Here is a 27,322-nt window from a genome sequence, read left to right as displayed (position 1 = left end):
AAACAGGCCCTTCGGCCCACCGAGTCCGTGCTGACCAGTGATCACCGCACACTAACACTATTCTACACGAGGGACAATATTACTATTTTACTGAAGCCAATTAACCTACAAACCTGTACGTCTCTGGAGTGTGGGAGGAAACCGGAGCACCCGGAGAAAACCCACGCAAGTCACGGGGAGAACGTACAAACTCCGTACAGACAGCACCCGTAGTCAGGATTGAACCCGGGTCTCTGGCGCTGTGAGGCAGCAACTCTACTACTGCTGCGCCACCGTGCCGCCCTTAAATGTATCTGAAAGATACTTAAATGTTGAGCTATGTCATTTCTTTACCAAGCGTGGCGTTGCAATATCTCAACGTGGCCAGGACCAGACTCAATCAGCAAGTCTGTACAAAGTGGCTGGTGGACAGGACACAGAAGGATCAGAGAGAAAATAAACACTTGCAACGTCTCGTAGCCACTGCTTGTGCTTGCAGTGGTAACTTTGGCACGGCAGGTGAGGGCAAGGGTAACTTTAGGCTAAACTTTTCGCTGAAGCTTTTCACTGTACCTCGGTTAGAGTTGCCAACAATCTCACTCCCAAATACGGGACAAGGTGACGTCACCGCCCCTGCGCCCCACGTGACCTCACCCAGCCAGCGTGTTCCCGCTCCACCAATGGCGGCCGACCCAGGCCGGGAGGCGGGTTGCTACGCAACCTCCGTTAGGCAAACGCACTCCGTTAGCCTACACTGTCACGGCCGACAGTGGCCCGCGGGCCTAATACGGGACAAGGGCGGTCCCGTACGGGACAAATAAAGGATGTCCCGGCTAATACGGGACAGTTGGCGACCCTAACCTCAGTACTCATGACAATAAACTAAACTGAACTGAACTGAACGGAGGCTCATCTGCTCTGGGCCAGAGTGGGGATCAGTGCCCGGTAAACACCACAAATGCACCTCAGATATCAGGATATGGATAAACAGGAATGTACATTATCTGACCACTCACGATTAAAATGGGTCTCCAAATTTGTAGTTATTCTTATAAAACTAGTGTATAAAATCATGGGGGATAGATGGGGTGAATGCAGAGTCTTTTACCCAGAGTAGGAGAATCATGAACCGGAGGACACAGGTTTAAGGTGAGAGGGGAAAGATTTAATAGGAAGCGGAGGGGCAGTTTTTTCCACCTAGGGGGTGGTGGTCGGGTTGCCAACTTCCTCGCTCACAAATAAGGGACAAAGGGTGACGTCACCGCCCCGCGCCCCACGTGACCTCACCCAGCCAGCGGCCACGTGCTCCCGCTCCACCAATGGCGGCCGCCCGGGCCGGGAGGCGCGTTGCTACGCAAGCTCCGCTAGGTGGCGCCCGGACCTACACTGTCCAGGACGACAGCGTCCCCCGGGCTACAGTGTCCGGGCCTTAACTGCCACAGCCTACAGTGTCTGGGCCTACACTGCCAGGGCCTACAGTGTCCGGGCCTACACTGCCAGGGCCTACAGTGCCGTCCGGGCCTACCGTGTCCAGGCATACAGTGTCCAGGCCTACACTGCCAGGGCCTATAGTGTCCGGGCCTACACTGCCAGGGCCTACAGTGCCGTCCGGGCCTAATACGGGACAAGGGCGGTCCCGTACAGGATAAACCAATTTAGCCCAATACACGGGATGTCCCGGCTAATGCGGGACAGTTGGCGAGCCTAGGTTGTGGGTATATGGAACGAGCTGCCAGAGGAGGTCCAGTAGTTGAGGCAGGTACTATAACGCCATTTAAACGACATTTGGACAGATACATGAATAGGAAAGGTTTAGAGGGATGTGGGCCAAACTCGGGCAGGTGGGACTAGTGTAGAAGGGGCATCTTGATCAACATGGGCCCACTGGGCTAAAGGGCCTGTTTTCGTGCTGTGTGTCTATGACTCTATTCGGACGACGTTGAAAGTTTATAGGAAGACAGCCAGCGTTGGAAATAAACCACACGGCAGCAACTGCATTTGATAAAACCATATCACATGATAAAACACAACGTTTCTTGGAAAACAAATATCAAAAGGTTGGTAGGGAATTCCACATTTTTGAATCGCGATAGTTCAATTAAAGACGTGCAGTTTCAGGGTTGCCAAAGGCAATGTTGTTTTCCTCTGGTCTCTAAAAGATTCCACATCTTTCACCGTGAATGAATACACATTGCCATCCCCATGGCTTAAGGTCTTCAGGTCATAAGGAATTGGAGTAGAATGAGGACATTCAGCCCATCAAGTCTATTCTGCCATTCGATCATGGCTGATCTATCTCTCCCTCCTAACCCCATTCTCCTGCCTTCTCCCCGTAACCTCCGACACCCGCACTAATCAAGACTCTCGGTACGTACGCTGGAGAGAGGATTTGAAAGGGTGATATTTGGGGGCCAGGTTATACTGGAGGTGGGATTCAGAATGCAATGAATGGTGGACATCCCTCGACAAAGAACTGCTCCTTTAACTGAGCTTTGAGAGTCAACACAAGGCACATCTGAAAACTATTTACAATCATTCGACTTAAAATTCTAACAATAAACATTTGCTAAAATCTAAATTTCATTCTATTTAGCCGTAAACCACATCAAACATTGGAAAAGTAAAACGGTGTGGATTTCCAAAAGTAGCATGTTTAAATGTCAAATCCAACTACAGGTTTGAGCATTAGATGAATGAAAGGAGATTATTTATTTGAAATAGAGATTGTTCCAATTAAAGTGACATGCTTTCCAGCAGTGCAATTATCTGCAATACTTTAGCCACAAAGTTGTACGTGTCCGATTTGGATCTAAACCCATCTGTTCAATCTACCCTCCATCCCATGGGCAATGTCCGATCAAGATTACAGATTTTGCTAAACTTGTCATTGTTCCATTCTCTAAATTGTCATGTGTCTCCTCTTCAGAAGCAGGCGAAAATCATGGCCAATAAAATCCAGCAGCTGAGCACAAGGATTTCCATTGAATCCAAGTTTCATGATATTCATTAAGATACTTAATGATCTAAACCAATATACAGAACTAAAGATCACTATTTACGCATTTAAAAGGCATCAACATATTAGATGATATTTCAATTTTGCAATCCCATTCAGGCTGAAAGGACAGAGTGTTTAAACAATTCCATTTGTCCCAAGCCTGTCAATAAGAGACACAAAGTGCTGGAGTAACTCAGCGGGTCAGGCAGCATCTCAGAAGAACATGGATAGGTGACGTTTCACAGAGTGCTGGAGTAACTCAGCGGGTCAGGCAGCATCTCAGAAGAACATGGATAGGTGACGTTTCACAGAGTGCTGGAGTAACTCAGCGGGTCAGGCAGCATCTCTGGGGAACATTGATAGGTGAGGTTGAGTGACCCCAGCACTTTGAGTCTTTTCTTGGTAAACAAGCACCTGCAGTTCCTTGTTTGCCCATCAATAAGACATGTTTGACCATTGTCGTGAGCTGGAGACAGGACGTCTTCCTTAGACATCAGGGCAAGGGCGTGCCTGCGACGTTGCTGAGACAGGGTACGGTCCTTGGTTGCAAAAGTCAAGAGCTAAAGTGGCAATGCATCTCCTGTGTGACGCAGCTTTATATGGTTACAGCACCATGCACATGGCTGTCTGCTCCCACCTTACACAGTCCAGAAACTGCTGCCTTTGTTGGGAGAGCGGGTGGGTCATCTTCACCTGTGGGCACAGAGAAAAATCACAACTACAATTAAACAAAGCACTGAGCAAACATCTGTGCAAGATCGCAACATCACACTTGTACATGGACTTCAAGTAGTAGTTGTTCTTATCATTCCTATTCTTCTTATACCTTACTAGACGAGCCGTGGGTTCTTGTTGTGACAGCGGTTGATGTAGAAAAAGACAGACAATTTTAATATTATTGAGCAGTCAAACTTTAACTTGAAGAAAAATGGAGCATTTACCTCAGGAGTCATCGTTCAACGAAGCACGCGTTTAATGACGTCATTGAAACGGAAGTATTAGATCAAATTTAGAATTTAGAAGGATGAGAGGGGATCTAAGTGTACGAAAATAACTGCAGATGCTGGTACAGATCAAAGGTATTTATTCACAAAATGCTGGAGTAACTCAGCAGGTCAGGCAGCATCTCGGGAGACATTTCGGGTCGGGTCTGAAGAAGGGTCTCGACCCGAAACGTCGCCCATTACTTCTCTCCTGAGATGCTAAAGTCCTACTTTAGACTTTACTTTAGTTTCAGTTTAGTTTATTGTCACGTTTACCGAGGTACAGTGAAAAGCTTTTGTTGCGCGCTAACCAGTTAGCGGAAAGACAATACTTGATTACAATTGAGCCATTTACAGTGTTTAGATACATGATAAGGGAACAACGTTTAGTGCAAGGTAAAGCCAGTTAGATTTACACTAGCACTATCCTACACACTAGGAACGGACAGATCTGTTCCCATAACTGACTTTAGAGATACAGCGCAGAAACAGGCCTTTCGGCCCACTGAGTCCGCGCAAACCAGCGATCCCCCTGTACACTAGCACTGCCCTACGCACAACAGGGACAAATTACAATTTGTCATTTTAATGTCTAATGTCATTTTTTATCTTATTTATCCTTGGAATATTACTGCTGAGGTGTCCTGTCGTCTTGTCAAATACATTTCATTGTACCGTTGACCCTGTGCCAACCTACATATGACAAATAAAAAATTATTATTATTATCATTATTTACAGAAGCCAATTAACTGACAAACCTGTATGTCTTTGAAGTGTGGGGGAAACCGGAGCGCCTGGAGAAAACCCACGCGGTCACAGAGAGAAGGTACTGTGCTCCAAGGAATAGAGTCCCAGCCTGCTCAACCTCTCCCTGTAGCTCACACCCTTTGTCCTGGCAACATCCTCGTAAATCTTCTTGCACCCTTTCTAGCTGGACAACATCTTTCCTATAACATACTCCAAAGACGTACAGGTTTGTAGGTTAATTGGCTGGGCAAATGTAAAAATTGTCCCTAGTGGGCGTAGGATAGTGTTAGTGTGCGGGGATCGCTGGTCGGCACGGACCCGGTGGGCCGAAGGGCCTGTTTCTGCGCTGTATCTCTAAATCTGAAAATCTAAAAAATCTAAACATGGTGCCCAAAGCTGAGCACAGTCCTCTAAATGCGGTCACACCAACGTCTTGTACAACTGCAACATGACCTCCCAACTTCTATACTCAGTACTCTGGCTGATGAAGGCCAATGTGCCAAAAGCCTTTTTGACCGCCCCATCTACCTGCAGCACCACTTTGTTTTTTTCTTTTAAAGAGGAAAAATGAGCATGTCCTAATTTGCATTGTGTCTGACAAGGTGTCCCGACCTGAAACGCCGCCTGTTCATTCCCCCCACAGACGTTGCCTGACCCACCACCTTCCTGCAGCACCTTGTGTTTTTCTCAGGGATTTGCGTTTGTTGTACCGCAGATGCAATAATGCCGAGTGCAAGAGCACGGAAGATTCAAGGAGAAATTATATCGAGATGCAGCCAGGCTGACAACTCGCTTAGTGGGCTAGCATGAGTGAGAAGGGCCGAATGGCTTCATAAGTTCTAGGAGCAGAATTAGGCCATTCGGCACACCAAGTCAACTCCGCCATTCAATCATGGATAATCTATCTTTCTATCTCAACCCCATTCTCCTCATAACCCCTGACACCTGTACTAATCAAGAATCTGTCAATCTACGCCTTAAAAATATCCATTGACTTGGCCTCCACAGCTTTCTGTGCCAATGAATTCCACAGAGTCACCACCCTCCGACTAAAGAAATTCCTCCTCATCTCCTTTCTAAAGGAACGTCCTTTAATTCTAAGACTATAACCTCTCGTCCTAGACTCTCCCACGAGTGGAAACATCCTCTGCACATCCACTCTATCCAAGCCTTTCACTATTCTGTATGTTTCAATGAGGTCCCCCCTCATGTGTTGTCTTTCCGCTGACTGGTTAGCACTCAACAAAAGCTATTCACTGTACCTCGGTACACGTGACAATAAACTCAACTGAACTGAACTGAGTTATTTAAGATATTACAGATTAACTATCCTGTATCACACAATAACCAAATAATTGAGTTTAGAAGAAAGAGGGGGTCCAATTCACTGGATGTTTTCAAGAAAGAGTTAGATTTAGCTCTTAGGGCTAACGGAATCAAGGAGTATGGGGAGAAAGCAGGAACAGGGTACTTATTGTGGATGATCAGCCATGATCATATTGAATGGCGGTGCTGGCTCGAAGGGCCGAATGGCCTACTCCTGCACCTATTTTTCTAAAGAAGTGTCTCGACCAAATCGTCACCCATTCCTTCTCTCCAGAGATGCTGCCTGACCCGCTGGGTTACTCCAGCTTTGTGCGTTTTGTCTTCGTTTTGAACCAACATCTGCAGTTCCTTCTTACACCTATTTTTTTATGTTTCTAATAGTTCAAAGTGCTTTTTTAAAAAGGTCTTTCTTTCATTTTATTCACGACAAGGGCAAACGTTTCTAAGTTGTCTACCTTCGAAGCGGCCTGCGGACTTTAATATCGCGGAGCTCGCAGTCGGGAAGCTCCAAGAGCCGCACGAGGTTCGACTAGTCCCGACCCGGGCGGGGGTAGATCGCCCGGCACGGGGGAGCTGAAATCCCCATCCCCCCCCCCCCCCCCCCGACTGCTGGAGCTGGATCGCCCTGACAAGGAAGGCCCACCGCCGGCTACGGGAATCAAGAACGACCCATCAACGGAAGGTTAGAGACCCCCGACCGCTGGAGGATAAAGAAGGGAGGAGATTGAAGTCTGATTGCGATTGTGCTTCTGGGACGAGGCAGTCAATGTCTTTCATTTCCCAGCCGGTTCAGTTGCCAACGCTTGGTGCAGCTGCGCCCTCATCAGGCCGCATGAGGTTGCTGCACACCGGGCAGGGGGAGAGAGACCTTTGGAAGCCTTCGTCTAATAAAGTTAACAAGTGATAGGTCTGACGAAGGGTCTCGACCCGAAACGTCACCCATTCCTTCACTCCACAGATGCTGCCTGTCCCGCTGAGTTACTCCAGCAGTTTGTGTCTATCATAAGTGACAGGAGCAGAGTTAGGCCATTCGGCCCATCAAGTCTACTCCGCCATTCAATCGTGGCTGATCTATCTCTCCCTCCCAACCCCATTTTCCTGCCTTCTCCCCATAACCCCTGACACCACTAAAGATTCCCACTGCCCTTGCCCTGCTCAGCTGCTGATGGTCAAGGTGTATCTGTTACAATAGACAATAGGTGCAGGAGTAGGCCATTCAGCCCTTCGAGCCAGCACCGCCATTCAATGCGATCATGGCTGATCACTCTCAATCAGTACCCCGTTCCTGCCTTCTCCCCATACCCCCTCACTCCGCTATCCTTAAGAGCTCTATCCAGCTCTCTCTTGAAAGCATCCAACGAACTGGCCTCCACTGCCTTCTGAGGCAGAGAATTCCACACCTTCACCACTCTCTGACTGAAAATGTTCTTCCTCATCTCCGTTCTAAATGGCCTACCCCTGATTCTTAAACTGTGGCCCCTTGTTCTGGACTCCCCCAACATTGGGAACATGTTTCCTGCCTCTAATGTGTCCAATCCCCTAATTATCTTATATGTTTCAATAAGGTCCCCCCTCATCCTTCTAAATTCCAGTGTATACAAGCCCAATTGCTCCAGCCTTTCAACATACGACAGTCCCGCCATTCCGGGAATTAACCTAGTGAACCTACGCTGTACGCCCTCACCTGGAGATCAACAATGAGTTGGAATACATCAAAACTCAAACTGCTGGAGTCAGGCAGCATCTCTGGAGAAAAAGGATGGGTGACGTTTCAGGTCGGGACCCTTCTTCAGACTGAAAGTAAGGCGTGGGGGGGGAAGGTGGGTGAAGAACTAGAGGCGAGTGCTAGAGGAGTTTAGTTGAGTTTAGTGATACAGCATGGAAGCAGGCCATTCGGCCCACCGAGTCCACACCGACCATCGATTGCCCTTCACACTAGTTTCTAAGTTATCCCACTTTCTCATTCACTCTCCACACACGAGGGGCCGTGCACAGAGGGTCATTTAACCCATTGAATGGATATCTAAAACAATTTTGATGACACATTTCTAACCCAACACACACCTACATTGGGACGAAGAAGAGAAGGAGGAATAAGAGTCCGAAGGGTGTAGGAAGGAACTGCAGACGCTGGTTTAAACCGAAGATAGACACAAAATGCTGGAGTAACTCAGCGGGACAGGCAGCATCTTTGGAGAGAAGGAATGGGTGACGTTTCGGGTCGAGACCCTTCAGTCTGAAGAAAGGTCTCCACCCAAAATGTCGCCTATCCATGTTCTCCAGAGATGCTGCCTGACCCACCGAGTTCAGAAGTTCATAAGTGATAGGAGCAGAATTAGGCCATTCGGCCCATCGTGTACTCCGCCATTCAATCATGGCTGATCTATCTCTCCCTCCTAACCCCATTCTCCTGCCTTCTCCCCATAACCTCTGACACCCACATTAATCAAGAATCTAAGGTATCACAAAATACTGGAGTAACTCAGCAGGTCAGGCAGCATCTCTGGAGAGAAGGAATGGGTGACGTTACGGGTCGAGACCCTTCTTCAGACTAATCAACCTATCTCTGCCTTAAAAATATCCACTGACTTGGCCTCCACAGCCCTCTATGGCAAAGAATTCCACAGATTCACCACCCTCTGACTAAAGAGTTACTCCAGCATTTAATTTCCTTCTTGCTATCATCATGTAATTAATCAATAAATCCATTAATTAATTGATTAATTAATTGTTGATAGGAAGGTGAAGGAAATTCACTGTCTCAATTAGTGATACTTCAATTTACCTCGATTTTTTGGGAAAATAGATCAGGTTACAGCATAGGTCCTTAGCAAAGGCGCACGGTGGCGCAGCGGTAGAGTTGCTGCCTTACAGCGAATGCAGCGCCGGAGACTCAGGTGCGATCCTGACTACGGGCGCCGTCTGTACGGAGTTTGTACGTTCTCCCCGTGACCTGCGTGGGTTTTCTCCGAGGTCTTCGGTTTCCTCCCACACTCCAAAGACGTGCAGGTTTGTAGGTTAATTGACTGGGTAAAATGTAAAAATTGTCCCTAGTGTGTGTAGGATAGTGTTAGTGTGCGGGGATCGCTGGTCGGCGCGGACCCGGTGGGCCGAAGGGCCTGTTTCCGCGCTGTATCTCTAAATCTAAAAATCTAAAGGTTGGAACAGAAGGATACGTGGGTGTCAGGGTTTATGGGGAGAAGGCAGGAGAATGGGATTAGGAGGGAGAGATAGATCAGCCGTGATTGAATGGCGGAGTAGACTCGATGGGCCGAATGGCCTAATACTGCTCTTATGAACGTATGAGCATTCTGTGTCTATTTTTGGTCCACTGGGGCGTGGTTCTCTCTGGAGCGGTGCTCGTGAGTGAGCGGCGAGATATCTTACCTAGGCCAGAGGATGAGGAGACACTATCTGCCATGGAGCCAGTGTCGGCCTGGTCTGAGGACAGGCCTTCCATCAGAGGCAGTGAGAGTTCTGAGGAGGGGATGGAGGAGTCGTAGATGCCGGAGTCTCTGGGCATGTCAGGGAGGGTGAGCGCAGCCACCATGCGGGCCGTGGGTCCAGTCAGGGCGCCTGCTTCCCGCAGCTCAGAGCGGTCCCCATCCTCCCCGAGCTCCACGTGCTGGATGAAGGAGTAGGACACGGAGTTGGCGGGGGTAATGTCCGCCGTGGTCTGCACGTGGAAGTCCTGGTGGGATAGCTGCCGTTTGGTGACCACCTCGTGGAGGACCAGGCCGGAGTCTGTCCTGAGCCGGGCCTGGCCACGGGGCGGGGGGGCCAGACCCGACACCAGCTGCTTCTCAAACCAGTTGGGCTCCAGCTCGATGAGCTGCTTCATGTTGGAGATGGCGAGGTAGAGCGAGTGGCCGGCCGGAGTGCGGAAGTAGTTGCTCTTGCGGATGTTGACCTGGTGCGGGTTGACCTCGGGCTGCCCGGCGTCCCGGGAGTGCAGGTGGGAGTGCAACTGAGGGAAGTGGTCCATCAGCTTGTACTTGCACGCCAAGTCCAGCACACCAGGGATATCCCCCTCGCACGAGTAGTCAAAGTACACGGCAATGAACCTGGAGGGGTTGCCCAGGTGGAGCCGGGACTGCCGCAGCCGCTCGGAGATCATGGACACGGCCAGGAGGAAGAGCTCTCCTTGCCCACCGTCACGCCCGCTGCCCCCGTGCCGGTGCGGCTTCTTTTCAACAAAGAACTTCATGCCCTTGGAGCAGATGACGATGATGTAGTGGGACTCCAGGATCCTCTGGCTCAGCCAGGCCGCACGCCCCTCCTTGCAAATCTCCAGCTGCTCCCACAAGTCCAAAGCAACCTGTTCAAAAGCAAACACACCCACAACAAACATTACAATCCAGTCACCTTCACAAGGTCACAAGTTATAGGAGTAGAATTAGGCCATTCGGCCCATTGAGTCTACTCCGCCATTCAATCATGGCTAATCCCTGCCTCCTAACCCCATTCTCCTTCCTTCTCCCCATAACCCTTGACACCCGTTGTAATCAAGAACTTGTCTATCTCCGCCTTAAAAATATTCACTGACTTGGCCTCCACAGCCCTCTGTGGCAATAAGTTCCATAGATTCACCACCCCCTGACTAAGGAAATTCCTCCTCATCTCCTTCCTAAAAGAACGTCCTTTAATTCTGAGGCTGTGACCTCTAGTCCTAGACTCTCCCACCAGTGGGATCTGCAGTTTTACGGATAAAAACCAGACATTGGAGTGATTAGGCACGAAGATGACTTCACCAAACCCTGGTGTGCATTGCAGATGGCAGCAGCTTGGAAAACTGCAGGTCCCACAAACTTCATGTTGAAAGATCAACACTTAGGAAAAGTTAGGTTCACAAGTGTGTGGATTGAGGTTTCGGCTTTGATAGGGGCACAGGTATCAGTCCTGCCTCAGCTCCTGAGGTGTGAATGCAGCTAAGTATCCACTCCACAGACGTGCAGGCTTGGTACAAATGTACAATTGTCCTTAGTGTGTGTGTAGGATAGTGTTAGATTTTCGATCTTTAGAGATACAGTGCGGAAACAGGCCCTTCGGCCCACCGAGTCCGCGCCGCCCAGCGATCCCTGTACATTAACACTATCCTACACACACTAGGGACAATTTTTACATTTACCCAGTCAAATAGGGCGGCACGGTAGCGCAGCGGTAGAGTTGCTGCTTTACAGCGAATGCAGCGCCGGAGACTCAGGTTCGATCCTGACTACGGGTGCTGCACTGTAAGGAGTTTGTACGTTCTCCCCGTGACCTGCGTGGGTTTTCTCCGAGATCTTCGGTTTCCTCCCACACTCCAAAGACGTACAGGTATGTAGGTTAATTGGCTGGGTAAATGTGAAAATTGTCCCTAGTGGGTGTAGGATAGTGTTAATGTGCGGGGATCACTGGGCGGCACGGACTTGGAGGGCCGAAAAGGCCTGTTTCCGGCTGTATATATATGATATGATATGATATGATAATTAACCTACAAACCTGCACGTCTTTGGAGTGTGGGAGGAAACCGAAGATCTCGGAGAAAACCCACACAGGTCACGGGGAGAACGTACAAACTCCGTACAGACAGCGCCCGTATTCAGTATCGAACCTGAGTCTCCGGCGCTGCATTCGCTGTAAGGCAGCAACTCTACCGCTGCGCCACTGTGCCGCCAGTGTGCGGGGATTGCTGGTCGGTGCGGACTCGGTGGGCCAAAGGGCCTGTTTCCACAATGTATCACTAAATTAAACTCCTATTGCACCCGCCTCCAGCTTTTACCCCCCCCGCCTCTTACTTTCAGTCCGAAGAAGGGTCCCGACCTGAAACGCCACGATCAATCTACACTAGAGCTGCTCACCAATAAAACTACACTAAACTGCTCACCAATAAAACCATCACCCCAGGCTACACCATTACAATGGAGACACTGACAGGTCACAGCTGGCTCACAGATGCTGCAAACTTACAATTAAACCAGGACACCCAGCACCAGAGTGAATATAAATTGAAAAAACACAAGGAGGCAAAATCTCTCATTGCACTGCCAGAGATTTGTGGTTCCCAGTTTTCTTGTGAGAAAAATCGTCAGCTGTTCAGATCTCGTTGAAACGACAACGTTTCTGTACTTGTAAAAACAAGGTTCAAAAACTCAACTCTAAAAAAAGTTGGGGGTCATTATACAGATTGGAATATTAATAAACTGAATCCGTGTGTAAATCCCCTTGAAGTGAGCTGCATATACTGTATGTCCCTTTAGTTTCGTTTATTGTCACGTGTACCGAGGTACAGTGAAAAGCTTTTGTTGCGTGAAAAGCTTTTGTCAGCGGAAAGACAATACATGATTACAATCGAGCCGTCCACAGTGTACAGATACATGATAAGGGAATAACGTTTAGTGCAAGGTAAAGCCAGCAAAGTCCGATCAAAGATAGTCCGAGGGTCACCAAAGAGGTAGATAGTAGTTCAGCACTGCTCTCTGGTTGTGGTAGGATGGTTCAGTTGCCTGAAACTGTCCCTGAATCTGGAGGTGTGCGTTTTCACACTTCTGTACCTTTTGCCTGATGGGAGAGGGGAGAAGAGGGAGTGGCCGGGGTGAAACTGGTCCTTGATTATGCTGCTGGCCTTGCCGAGGCAGCGTGAAGTATTAATGGAGTCCACAGAAGGGTGGTTGGTTTGTGTAATGGTCTGGGCTTGCAAAGGTTGAAACTGAAACTAGCAGATAAGTTAGAAACGTTCCAGGTGTGCACTTTTATATCTTAAGCACATATCTTAAACACAACAATATTTGTCACAAACTGTGCAATCTGAGGATATAACTTTATTACAACAGATCCACAGAGTGATACAGTGTGGAGATGGGCCCTTCGACCCAACTTGCCCACACCGGCCAACATGTCCCAGCTATACCAGTCCCACCTGCCTGCGTTTGGCCCATATCCCTCCAAACCTGTCCTATCCTTGTACCTGTCTAACTGTTCCTTAAACGTTGTCAGAACCTTTTTCCCCAAATTGGAAATGTCAAAGGCTCGAGGGCGTAGGTTTAAGGTGAGAGGGGCAAAGTTTAAAAGAGACGTGCGGGGCTAGTTTTTGTTCTTACACAGAGGGTGGTGGGGGCCTGGAACGTGATGTCAGGGGTGATGGTGGAGGCAGGTACGATAGTGGCGTGTAGGAGGCTTTTAGATAGACACATGGATCTGCAGGGAATGAGGGGACATGGGTCACGTGCAGGCACAGGAGGTCATTTTAAGGTGGATACAAGGAATGGAAATACTGGTTTACAGATTAGTTTAACTTTGCATCAAGTTCAGCACAGGCATTGTGGGCCAAATGGCCTGTTCCTGTGCTGTACTGTGCTCGACAGAACAAAATGGTACTAATTTGTGCAGAGGTTCTGGTTTATGTTGTTTGACTAAGTGTAACTGTGCAACACAAGCTTTTCACTGTACACGTGACAATGGACTAAATTGAACTGAACTCAGGCACGGAAACAGGCCCTTTGGCCCAAATCATCCATGCCGACCCAAATGCCCCATCTACTCTAGTCCCATTTACCCATGTTTGGCCCATGCCTAACCCTTTCCTATCCATGTACCTGTTCAAGTGTCTATTAAATGTTGTTGTGGTACCTGCCCCAACTCTGGTTGGGAATCATTAAACGGTGGAAGAAACTGCTGATGTGTTGAACTCAAGGTCACCATTGGAATAACTTACTGTAAATTCACTTGTGAAAGTACGAGTATGGTGTTAAATTAATACAGGAGTTGTGCAGATATCAAACTTCTATTTACATATTTACATTTAAAATGGCCAAAGATCTTTCACAGAAATGTAATCATCCAGGACTTTACTCAAGACAAATAGTCAAAGTAGGTCAATGAATGCAGGGAAGGTGGTGAAAAGGAACTTATGGACCTGTTGCTGTCTTGTGCTGTTCTGTAGTCTATGTTTTACACACTAAAACTCTTGCCCAAAATTAGATTTGTTTAGTTTAGTTCAGTGATACAGCGTAGAAACAGGCCCTTCGGCCCACCGAGTCCGTGCCGACCAGCGATCCCACCATTCACACTAGTTCTATCCAACACGCTGGAGACAATTTACAGAAGCCAATTAACCTACAAACCTGTACGTTGTTCGAGTGTGGGAGGAAACCGGAGCACCCGGAGAAAACCCACGCAGGTCACGGGGAGAACGTACAAACTCCGCACAGACAGCACCCATGGTCAGGATGGAACCCGGGTCTCTGGCGCTGTGAGGCAGCAACTCTACCGCTGCGCCCCTGAAATGTTTGCAAGTAGTTTTCACAAAGACAGCATAGTTACCTCACAACCACAGAAGTCCTGCAGGAAGGCAGCAAAGCACTGAACCACAGCCAGGTGCTTCTGACAGTCTTTGCTGCAGTAACAGAGGAACACCTTGGCTCTGGTCCGCGGAGAGGGACACGACTCGGAATTCTCCTCGTCCAGTTCCGAATACACCGGGTCTGTGAACAGAACAAGATAACGTTACCACCTGAGCAGCTCCACGCAGGCACGCCCACGATCACACGCACGCCCACGATCACACGCACGCCCACGATCACACGCACACACGCCCAGGATCACACGCACACACGCCCAGGAACACACGCACGCACAGGATCACACGCACACACGCCCAGGATCACACGCACACAATCACACGCACAAAGGCCCAGCATCACACGCACACACGCCCAGCATCACACGCACACAATCACACGCCCACACGCCCAGGATCACACGCACACACGCCCAGCATCACACGCACACAAGCCCCGCATCACACGCACACACACCCAGGATCACACGCACACATGCCCAGGATCACACGCACGCCCAGGATCACACGCACGCAAGCCCAGCATCACACGCACGCCCAGGATCGCACGCACACAAGCCCAGCATTACACGCACGCACGCCCAGCATCACACGCACGCCCAGATCACACGCACGCCCAGGATCACACGCACGCCCAGGATCACACGCACGCCCAGCATCACACGCACGCCCAGGATCACACGCACTCCCAGGATCACACGCACGCCCAGGATCACACGCACGCCCAGCATCACACGCACGCCCAGGATCTCACGCACGCATGCCCAGGATCACACGCACGCACGCCCAGGATCTCACGCACGCATGCCCAGGATCACACGCACGCACGCCCAGGATCACACGCACACACGCCCAGGATCACACTGACACATGCCCAGGATCACACGCATGCCCAGCATCACACGCACACAAGCCCAGCATCACACGCACACATGCCCAGGATCACACGCACGCCAGGATCACACGCACACACGCCCAGCATCACACGCACACACGCCCAGGATCTCACGCAAGCCCAGGATCACACGCACGCCCAGCATCAAACGCACGCCCAGCATCACACGCACGCACGCCCAGGATCACACGCATGCACGCCCAGGATCACACGCACACACGCCCAGGATCACACGCACACACACCCAGGATCACATGTATGTGAAGGCAACAATACAATCTACTACAAGGACATCACCACAGAAGGCTGTGGAGGCCAAGTCAGTGGATATTTTTAAGGCAGAGATATATATAGATTCTTGATTAGTACGGGTGTCAGAGGTTATGGGGAGAAGGCAAGAGAATGGGGTTAGGAGGGAGAGATAGATCAGCCATGATGGAATGGCAGAGGAGAATTGATGGGCCGAATGGCCTAATTCTACTCCTATCACATATGACCTTATGACACAGAGTGCTGGAGTAACTCAGCGGGTCAGGCAGCATCTCTGGAGAACACCGATAGGTGACGTTTTGGGTCGGGACCCATCGTCAGGCTGATTGTAGTGGGGGGGGGGGGGGGAGAAGAGGAAGCTGGAGGAGAGGTTTCCCAACAGGAATCTGGGGCTGAGTTCAGGACCACTGCCCGGCAACTGGGCAGTGGGGAAATTCATCCAATGGCTGTCCGATGCCTCCTAACCCCACATACAGGAACAACCTGACCACCCCCCAACCCCCCCCCACCTCCCCCACCACCCCTACCTCCCCCACCCCTACCTCCCCCCACTCACTCCCCCACCCACTCCTCCCCACCCCACTCCCCCACCCCCACCCCCCATTCAGTCCCCTACCCCACTGCCCCACTACCACACCCACCCCCCACCACCCCAATCACTCCCCCACCCACTACACCCCACCCCCCAACTCCACTCCCCCACCACCCCACCCCCCCACTCACTCCCCCACTCACTCCCCCACCCCCCCCCACCCCACTCCCCCACCACCCCAACCCCCAACAAACCCACACAAATCCAGAAAGCAGACGAGGAAAGTTCAAATTAACAGCAGGAGGACAGATGTGTTTAAATCTCTACATCACCACACAAAGTTGTTGTTGGCTCTATCATCAACCCAGGTGACTGTCTATGTGCCAGCCACAGAGGCAGATCTACAATCACGTATTACAAATTATTGATTAGTGCGGGTGTCAGGGGTTATGGGGAGAAGGCAGGAGAATGGGGTTAGGAGGGAGAAATAGATCAGCCATGATTGAATGGTGGAGTAGACTTGATGGGCCGAAAGGCCTAATTCTGCTCCTATCACTTATGACATTACAATCGCTCTACCCTCTTAAATCTCTACTCCTACGGCACCATTTCTTACTTTACCCTTGGACTATCCTTGATGGGACTTTGCTGGCTTTACCTTGCACTGAACGGTATTCCCTTACCATGTACCTGAACGCTGTAAATGGATCGCTTCTATCAATAGGATTGCACGCAACAAAAGCTTTTCATTGCATGTGCCAATAAACTAAACTAAACATTTCTTAATGTGTAGGAAGAAAGTGCAGATGCTGGTTTAAACCAAAGATAGACACAAAGTGCTGGAGTAACTCAGCAGGACAGGCGGAGAGAAGGAATGGGTGACGTTTTGGATTGAGACTAGGAATGACAACTATCTCACTCCCAAATAAGGGACAAGGTGACGTCACCGCCCCGCGCCACACGTGACCTCACCCAGCCAGCGGCCATGTGCTCCCGCTCCACCAATGGTGGCCGCCCGGGCCGGGAGGCGGGTCGCTACGCAACCTCCGTTAGGTGGCACCCAGGCCTCCGGGCCTACACTGTCTGGACCTACAGCGGCCCCCAGGTCTACACTGTCTGGGCCTACACTGTCCGGGCCTACAGCGTCTGGGCTTACAGCGTCCGGGCCTACAGCGCCCGGGCCTACTGCGCCCGAGCCTACAGCGTCCGGGCCTACAGCGCCCCCCGGGCCTAATACGAGACAAGGGCGGTCCCGTACGGGACAAACCAATTCAGCCCAAAATACGGAATGTACCCAAAATACGACCCTTCTTCAGACGTTACTTACTTTGCTGTTTCTTGCAGCAGACGACGGTGAAGAGGGTGATGATTGCGGACACCACCACCAGTGGCACAGTGATCGCCATGGCGCGGAGAGGTCCCGCCCAGGGGAACAGCACTGTGGAGCAAGAGCAGGAGACACTAGTTTATCAGAAGCTGTGGCATTGTTGCTAAATTCAATATTCACTTTTAGTTACCTTAGAAATGTTGAAATGGTACCTTTACAATACAGCCCACCCCCTCCGTGACACACTGGTCAACCTGAGGAGCACCTTCAGCAACAGACTGGTCCCACCAAGATGCAGCACAGAACGCCACAGGAGATCCTTCTTCCCTGTGGCTATCAAACTGTACAACTCCTCCCCCTTCTGTCGTGGGGTAGACTGAGACTGAGACTGACCCCCCCCCCCATCCTAACCCCATTCTCCTGCCTTCTCCCCATCACCCCTGACATCCGCACTAATCAAGTCTATCTATTTCTGCCATAAAACTATACACTGACTTGGCCTCCACAGCCTTCTGTGGCAAAGAATTCCACAGATTCACCACCCTCTGACTAAAGAAATTCCTCCTCCTCTCCTTCCTAAAAGAACGTCCTTTCATTCTGAGGCTGTGACCTCTAGTCCTAGACTCTCCCACTGGTGGAAACATCGTCTCCACATCCACTCTATCCAAGCCTTTCACTATTCTTTCCCAACCTAATTTCTTTGGGCAATGCAGGTTAGTTCCTTGTGTCTAGTTTTAGTTTTAGAGATGCAGCGCAGAAACAGGCCCTTCGGCCCACCGAGTCCGCGCCGACCAGCAATCCCTGCACACTAACACTATCCTACACATACTGGGGCCAATTTACACATACACCAAGCCAATTAACCTACATACCTGTACATCTTTGGAGTGTGAGTGGAAACCGAAGATCTCAGAGAAAACCCACGCACGTACAAACTCCATACAGACAGCACCCATAGTCAGGATTGAACCCGGGTCTCCGGCGCTGTGAGGCAGCAACTCTACCGCTGTGCCACCGTGGCCATCGCTTAAATTACTGGTCAACTGGTCAACCCAAGGAGTAGCTGAGATTGGCCATGGAGGTGCTGGACTCTCACCGCGATGCACCCTGGGATTGTCCTTACCTGGCCTGATGGTAAAGTTGACCTGTTTCCCCGTGGCATTACTGGAGTCCGTCACCTGCAGATAAAACACAATATGATGCTAGATTACATCGTTTACAAAGCTCTACTGTATATCCATACATTGCGCGGCACGGTGGCGCAGCGGTAGAGTTGCTGCCTTACAGTGAATGCAGCGCCGGAGACTCGGGTTCCATCCCGACTACGGGCGCTGTCTGTACGGAGTTTGTACGTTCTCCCCGTGACCTGCGTGGGTTTTCTCTGAGATCTTCGGTTTCCTCCCACACTCCAAAGACGTGCAGGTTTGCAGGTTAATTGGCTTGGTAAATGTAAAAATTGTCCCTAGTGGGTGTAGGGTAGTGTTAATGTGTGGGGATCGCTGGTCGATGCGGACCCGGTGGGCCGAAGGGGCCTGTTTCCGCACTGTGTCTCTAAACTAAATTAAAGTTAATATTGAAACATTGCTCAGACTGCACTTTGTCCCACATCATTTAGTTTAGTCCCATCAAGATGTACATCTCCAGGAAATCTATTCATTATTGATTGATTACAATTTACAGCATGGAAACAGGCCCTTCGGCCCACCGAGTCCATGCCGACCATTGATCACCCGTTCACATTAGTTCGAGGTTATCCCATTTTCTCCTCCCCTATCTACACACCAGCGGGAAATTAACCAACAGACCCGCACGCCTTTAGGAGTGTGGGAGGAAACCGGAGCACCCGGAGGAAACCCACGCAAGTCACGGGGAGAACGTGCAAACTCTACACAAACAGCACCCGAGGTCAGGATGGAACCCGGGTCTCTGGAGCTGTGAGGCAACGGCTCTACCCGCTGCGCCACCGTGACGCCCATTCATAATTACCAGTAGAGAAGAGAGGGTTCAGAGGAGGTTTACAAGAACGATCCCAGCAATGAGGGGGTTAACCCAAGATTAGCGTTTGTTGGCACTGGGCCTGTACTCGCTGGAGTTTAGAAACATGAGGGGGGACCTCATTGAAACGCACAGAATAGTGAAAGGCCTGGATAGAGTGGATGTGGAGAGGATGTTTCCACTAGTGGGAGAGTCTAGGACTAGAGGTCACAGCCTCAGAATTAAAGGACGTTCCTTTATGAAGGAGATGAGGAGGAATTTCTTTAGCCAGAGTGTGGTGAATCTGTGGAATTCTTTGCCACAGACGGCTGTGGAGGCCAAGTCAATGGATATATTTAAGGCAGAGATAGACAGATTCTTGATTAGTGCGGGTGTCAGAGGTTATGGGGAGAGGGCAGGAGAATGGGGTTGAGAGGCAGAGATAGATCAGCCGTGATTGAGTGGCAGAGTAGAGTTGATGGGCCGAATGGCCCAATTCTGCTCCGATTCCTCATGAGCTTGTGAGGGGAGGTGGTTGATCGGACTGCTGTGTGGAGTTGCAGGGAGTGTCTCACGGCACAGCTACTAAGACGTGGGAAGATAATCTGGTTATTGATAATGCCGAGCCACAGCTGTGACTTGCGTGCAGATGTGAGCCGACTGTAGCGGGCGGTTAGTGCAGGAATCAAAGTCTCACTCACAGCAGTGAAACCCGAAACAATGCCGTTTACCAGGCGGAATCTTAGACGACAGAAAATGGATTTAACAGAGAAATAGTTAACGCCAGCAGCTGAAGCATGAAACCATTAAAGCATCCACTCCCACGCCCCTGAAATAACCCCATCCCTCCGCCCTACTAGAGAGAGCTCTTAAGGATAACGGAGTCAGGGGGTATGGGGAGAAGGCAGGAACGGGGTACTGATTGAGAATGATCAGCCATGATCACATTGAATGGTGGTGCTGGCTCGAAGGGCCGAATGGCCTCCTCCTGCACCTGTTGTCTATTGTCATTCACAGAGGTATATCAGCAACCCCCCCACTATGGAAGTTGTGAGATCGCCCATCGCAGAAACCCCAGCCTCCCTGCCTCCGACTCTATCTACACCAGCAGCATCATCAGAAAGGGTCTCGATCCGAAACGTCACCCATTCCTTCTCTCCCGAGATGCTGCCTGACCCGTTGAGTTACTCCAGCATTGTGTGTCCACCAGCATAATCAAGGACCAGTCTCACCCCGGCCTCTTCCCCCCTCTCCCATCAGGCAAGAGGTACAGAAGTGTGAAAACGCACACCTCCAGATTCAGGGACAGTTTCTTCCCGGCTGTTATCAGGCAACTGAACCATCCTCTCACCAACTAGAGAGCGGTCCTAACCTCCCATCTACCTCATTGGAGACCTCAGACTGTGGTATGGGATTTTACTGGACGTTATCTTGCGCTAAACATTGTCTCCTTTATCCTGTGTTCATGCACTTTGGGCGGTTTAACAGGGTAAATGCACAGACTTTTAGACAATAGACAATAGACAATAGGTGCAGGAGTAGGCCATTCAGCCCTTCGAGCCAGCACCGCCATTCAATGCGATCATGGCTGATCACTCTCAATCAGTACCCCGTTCCTGCCTTCTCCCCATACCCCCTCACTCCGCTATCCTTAAGAGCTCTATCCAGCTCTCTCTTGAAAGCATCCAACGAACTGGCCTCCACTGCCTTCTGAGGCAGAGAATTCCACACCTTCACCACCCTCTGACTGAAAAAGTTCTTCCTCATCTCCGTTCTAAATGGCCTACCCCTTATTCTCAAACTGTGGCCCCTTGTTCTGGACTCCCCCAACATTGGGAACATGTTATCTGCCTCTAATGTGTCCAATCCCCTAATTATCTTATATGTTTCAATAAGATCCCCCCTCATCCTTCTAAATTCCAGTGTATACAAGCCCAATCGCTCCAGCCTTTCAACATACGACAGTCCCGCCATTCCGGGAATTAACCTAGTGAACCTACGCTGCACGCCCTCCATAGCAAGAACATCCTTCCTCAAATTTGGAGACCAAAACTGCACACAGTACTCCAGGCGCGGTCTCACCAGGGCCCGGTACAACTGTAGAAGGACCTCTTTGCTCCTATACTCAACTCCTCTTGTTACGAAGGCCAACATTCCATTGGCTTTCTTCACTGCCTGCTGAACCTGCATGCTTCCTTTCATTGACTGATGCACTAGGACACCCAGATCTCGTTGAACTCCCCCTCCTCCTAACTTGACACCATTCAGATAATAATCTGCCTTTCTATTCTTACTTCCAAAGTGAATAACCTCACACTTATCTACATTAAACTGCATCTGCCATGTATCCGCCCACTCACACAACCTGTCCAAGTCACCCTGCAGCCTTATTGCATCTTCCTCACAATTCACACTACCCCCCAACTTAGTATCATCTGCAAATTTGCTAATGGTACTTTTAATCCCTTCGTCTAAGTCATTAATGTATATCGTAAATAGCTGGGGTCCCAGCACCGAACCTTGCGGTACCCCACTGGTCACTGCCTGCCATTCCGAAAGGGACCCATTTATCCCCACTCTTTGCTTTCTGTCTGTCAACCAATTTTCTATCCATGTCAGTACCCTACCCCCAATACCATGTGCCCTAATTTTGCCCACTAATCTCCTATGTGGGACCTTGTCGAAGGCTTTCTGAAAGTCGAGGTACACCACATCCACTGACTCTCCCTTGTCAATTTTCCTAGTTACATCCTCAAAAAATTCCAGTAGATTTGTCAAGCATGATTTCCCCTTCGTAAATCCATGCTGACTCGGAATGATCCCGTTACTGCTATCCAAATGCTCAGCAATTTCGTCTTTTATAATTGACTCCAGCATCTTCCCCACCACTGATGTCAGACTAACTGGTCTATAATTACCCGTTTTCTCTCTCCCTCCTTTCTTAAAAAGTGGGATAACATTTGCTATCCTCCAATCCACAGGAACTGATCCTGAATCTATAGAACATTGAAAAATGATCTCCAATGCTTCCACTATTTCTAGAGCCACCTCCTTAAGTACTCTGGGATGCAGACCATCAGGCCCTGGGGATTTATCAGCCTTCAGTCCCATCAGTCTACCCAAAACCATTTCCTGCCTAATGTGGATTTCCTTCAGTTCCTCCATCACCCTAGGTTCTCCGGCCCCTAGAACATTTGGGAGATTGTGTGTATCTTCCTCAGTGAAGACAGATCCAAAGTAACGGTTTAACTCGTCTGCCATTTCTTTGTTCCCCATAATAAATTCCCCTGCTTCTGTCTTCAAGGGACCCACATTTGCCTTGACTATTTTTTTCCTCTTCACGTACCTAAAAAAACTTTTGCTATCCTCCTTTATATTATTGGCTAGTTTACCCTCGTACCTCATCTTTTCTCCCCGTATTGCCTTTTTAGTTAACTTTTGTTGCTCTTTAAAAGAGTCCCAATCCTCTGTCTTCCCACTCTTCTTCGCTATGTTATACTTCCTCTCCTTAATTTTTATGCTGTCCCTGACTTCCCTTGTCAGCCACAGGTGTCTCTTACTCCCCTTAGAGTCTTTCCACCTCTTTGGAATAAATTGATCCTGCAACCTCTGCATTATTCCCAGGAATACCTGCCATTGCTGTTCTACCGTCTTCCCTGCTAGGGCCTCCTTCCAATCAATTTTGGCCAGCTCCCGCCTCATGCCTCTGTAATCCCCTTTGCTATACTGTAATACCGACACTTCCGATTTTCCCTTCTGCCTTTCCATTTGCAGAGTAAAACTTATCATGTTGTGATCACTGCCTCCTAATGGCTCTTTTACCTCTAGTCCCCTTATCAGATCAGGATCATTACACAACACTAAATCCAGAATTGCCTTCTCCCTGGTAGGCTCCAGTACAAGCTGTTCTAAGAATCCATCTCGAAGGCACTCTACAAACTCTCTTTCCTGGGGTCCATTTCCAACCTGATTTTCCCAGTCTACCTGCATGTTGAAATCTCCCATAACCACCGTAGCATTACATTTTTGACACGCCAATTTTATCTCCTGATTCAACTTGCACCCTATGTCGAGGCTACTGTTTGGGGGCCTATAGATAACTCCCATTAGGGTCTTTTTACCCTTACAATTTCTCATTTCTATCCATACTGATTCAACATCTCCTGATTCTATGTCACCCCTTGCAAGGGAATGAATATCATTCCTTACCATCAGAGCAACCCCACCCCCTCTGCCCACCTGTCTGTCTTTTCTATACGTTGTGTACCCCTGAATATTCAGTTCCCAGCCCTGGTCCTCTTGTAGCCATGTCTCAGTGATCCCTACAACATCATACTTGCCCATGACTAACTGAGCCTCAAGCTCATCCACTTTATTTTTTATACTACGCGCATTTAAGTACAACACTTTAACTTCTGTATTTACCTCCCCTCTCACATCGTTCACAATTGGCCCTGCCCTTAATTTCTTTTCCGCTCTAGAACTTCTGTTCCCATTCTTCCGAGAGTCTTTTGCAATATCTCCTGTATTCCCTTTTACCTCATCTTCATATTCACAATTTGTTAACCCCTCCCCCCCACTACTTAGTTTAAAGCCACAGGTGTCACACTAGCAAACCTGCCTGCCAGAATGTTTGTCCCCCTGCTGTTAAGATGCAACCCGTCCCTTTTGTACAAGTCACCCCTAGCCCAGAAGAGATCCCAGTGGTCCAGAAATCTAAATCCCTGCTACCCAGGGGACATAGGTTTAAGGTGAGGGGGAAAATATTTAATAGGAACTGGAAGGGCAACTTTCTTTCTACAAATGGTGGTGGGTGTATGGAACGAGCTGCTGGAGGTGCTATCACAACATTTAAATGACATTTAGATGGGTACATGGACAGGGCAGATCCATGAGGGAAGGGGGAGAGGGAGAGGGGAGAGGGGAGAGGGGAGAGGGGAGAGGGGAGAGGGGAGAGGGAGAGGGAGAGGGAGAGGGAGAGGGAGAGGGACGTCAGTTCAAGGGAACTGCTTCAGCACATCGAGCGTGTGGGCCGATCGTACTTTGGCCGGTGAATAACGGCAGCCATGATGGTACCCCTGCATGTGTAATAAATGCAAAGTGACTTTCACTGAGACAAATGAGGCACTACTGGCACTTTGGGAAGTCACATTCTGTATCTGTCATGAACAGTAGAAGTCTGGGCCCAATGTGTTGGACGTGTTTGTTACACAGAGGGTGGTGGGGGCCTGGAACGCGCTGCCAGGGCTGGTGGTGGAGGCAGATACGATAGTGGTGATTAAGAGACTTTTAGATCGGTGCGTAAATATGCAGGGAATGGAGGGATGTGGATCACGTGCAGGCAGATAAGAGTTGGTCTTGGCATCATGTTCAGCACAGACATTGTGGGCCGAAGGGCCTGTTCCCATCTTGTACTGTTCTATTAAAAAATGACACAAAGTGCTGGAGTAACTCAGTGGGTCAGGCAGCATCTGTGGAGAACATGGATAAGTGACGTTTCACAGAGTGCTGGAGTAACTCAGCGGGTCAGGCAGCATCTGTGGAGAACATGGATAGGTGACGTTTCAGGATGAGATGCTTCTTCAGACTCTTGTGTTCCGTGACGTTGACAATCAGTTTGGCATTATAAAGTCCCACTACTTTGCTTCAGATATGAGGGGTGTTTACCACGAAGATATTCTTCTCCTTCTGGAGGCCGCTGTTCATCTTGCAGCGTATATGATAGGCTTTGAACCCAAAAATAGAAGGGGCCAGGTCGAAGGTCACGTTGCCGGGTGAGGACAGGTACGGCTGATTGACGTCGAGGTTCTTTGGAGACCAGCCTGTGGTAAAAACACCAAGAGCCAGGATTACTAACCTGTTATGTACTCTCGTTAGCTCTATTTTAAATTCCATGAAAGAAAAAAGTTTAACCACGCTTTCCCCTCTGCCTGGATTTGAAATCAGTTTCTGGCCACAGTGGCACAGCGGGTAGAGCTGCTGCCTCACAGCGCCAGAGACCCGGGTTCCATCCCGACTACGGGCGCTGTCCGTAAGGAGTTTGCACGTTCTCCCCGTGACCTGCGTGGGTTTTCTCCGAGATCTTCGGTTTCCTCCCACACTCCAAAGACGTATGGGTTTGTAGGTTCATTGGCTTGGTGTATGTGTAAATTGGCCCTAATGTAGGATAGCGTTAATGTGCGGGGATCGCTGGTCGGTGCGGACTTGGTGGGCCGAGGGGCATGTTTTACCCTCAGACTCAGACTGAACCACTATCTACCTCTTTGGTCAGACTTTCCTTGATCGGACTTTGCTGGCTTTGCCTTGCACTAAATGTTATTCCCCTGTACTGTAAATGCAATACACTGTGTGGCTCGATTGTAATCATCATTTGTCGATGTGCTGTCTGGATAGCATGCAACAAAAGCTTTTCACTGTACCTCGGTACATGTGACAATAAACTGTGCCAGGTGGTGCAGCGTAGAGCCACGGCCTCACATCGATTCTGACCACGGGTGCTGCCTGTACGGAGTTTGCACGTTCTCCCCGTGACCTGCGTGGTATTTTCCCCGAGATCTTCGGTTTCCTCCCACACTCCGAAAGACGTGCAGGTTTGTAGGTTAATTGGCTTGGTATAAAATGTAAAATTGGCCCTAGTGGGTGTAGGATAGTGTTAGTGTGCGGGGATCGCTGGTCGGCGTGGACTCGGTGGGCCGAAGGGTCTGTTTCCGAGTTGCATCTCTAAATTAAACTAAACAACCACAAACGGTTTCTTATTTTAATACATTTTTACAAGTTGTGTTTGAACAGAAGGAAATGCTTTTCAAATCTTGCAGATACTCCTGTTTTTATAGAGTGTTGCTCTTTCTTGCAACCAACTAACGTCTCTTTAATTGATGGACTAATGCAAAGCACATTTTAAAACACAGCAAGAGAGCATTAGATTAGAAAGTCAATCGCCTCACCCTGAAATGGTTAAAGTCAAGCCACAGATAGCTTTCATTCAAACATCTTTGTTTTAATGAAAAGAATGGCGAGATTTAATAGGAACCTGAGGGGCAACTTTTCCACTCAGTGGGTGGTGGGTGTATGGAACGAGCTGCCGGAGGAGGTAGTTGAGGCATGGGCTATGACAGCATTTAAAAGGCACATGTGTGGGAAGGAACTGCAGATGCTGGTTTACACCGAAGGCAGTAACAAAATGCCGGAGTAACTCAGCGGGACAGGCGGCATCTCTGGAGAGAAGGAATGGCCGACGTTTCGGGTCGAGACCCTTCTTCAGGCTGAGAGTCAGGGGAGAGGGAAACGCAGAGATAAGGAAGGGTAAGTTGTGAAAACAAGACATCAAAAGAGATGAGATCAAGGAAAATGTAGAATAGTTCATTGTTAGCTCAGAGGGAACTTCGAAGCAAACAGATAAAATTTTATCAGGCCTACTCCTGCACCTATTGTCTATTGTCCAGGACAGTCAGACTGGTCGGAGAACTGGGAAGGGCGGAGGGATGGAGAGAGAGGGAAAGCAAGGGTTACTAGAAGTTCGAGAAGTCAATATTCATAGCGCTGAGGTGTAAATATTGATTCCTTTATAAGACGCTTGGACAGGTACATGGATGGGGAAGGTTTAGAGGGGTTAGGAGGAAGAGATAGATCAGCCATGATTAAACGGTGGAGTAGACTCGATGGGCCGAATGGCCTAATTCTGCTCCTAAAACTTATGAATTGAGCGCCAGAAGCCTGGACCAATATTACTCAGTCCAATATTGCTCAGTCCAATATTACTCAGCCCAATATTACTCAGCCCAATATTACTCAGCCCAATATTACTCAGCACAATATTGCTCAGCCCAATATTGCTCAGTCCAAAATTGCTCAGCCCAATATTGCTCAGTCCAATATTACTCAGTCCAATATTACTCAGTCCAATATTACCCAGTCCAATATTACCCAGTCCAATATTACTCAGTCCAATATTA

General features: G+C 49.4%; 1 protein-coding gene across 1 annotated transcript in view; it reads right to left on the bottom strand.

The window, feature by feature from the left end:
• Window positions 1-3,475: 3,475 nt before the first annotated feature.
• Window positions 3,476-27,322, bottom strand: part of il17rd (interleukin 17 receptor D) — a 54,204-nt gene continuing 30,357 nt past the window's right edge. The window contains exons 6-11 of the mRNA XM_078414606.1: window positions 25,038-25,192; window positions 18,520-18,574; window positions 17,397-17,507; window positions 14,336-14,496; window positions 9,422-10,352; window positions 3,476-3,670 (exon numbers count right to left, since the gene is read on the bottom strand). Coding sequence (XP_078270732.1) covers window positions 3,573-3,670; window positions 9,422-10,352; window positions 14,336-14,496; window positions 17,397-17,507; window positions 18,520-18,574; window positions 25,038-25,192 — 1,511 coding nt within the window. The 3' untranslated portion in view covers window positions 3,476-3,572. The remainder of the gene's footprint in view (window positions 3,671-9,421; window positions 10,353-14,335; window positions 14,497-17,396; window positions 17,508-18,519; window positions 18,575-25,037; window positions 25,193-27,322) is intronic.

This window comes from Rhinoraja longicauda, chromosome 17, assembly GCF_053455715.1.
Source record: "Rhinoraja longicauda isolate Sanriku21f chromosome 17, sRhiLon1.1, whole genome shotgun sequence".
Taxonomy (NCBI): domain Eukaryota; kingdom Metazoa; phylum Chordata; class Chondrichthyes; order Rajiformes; family Arhynchobatidae; genus Rhinoraja; species Rhinoraja longicauda.
Note: the sequence above shows the minus strand (reverse complement) of the source record. Positions and strands in the feature narration are given on the sequence as shown.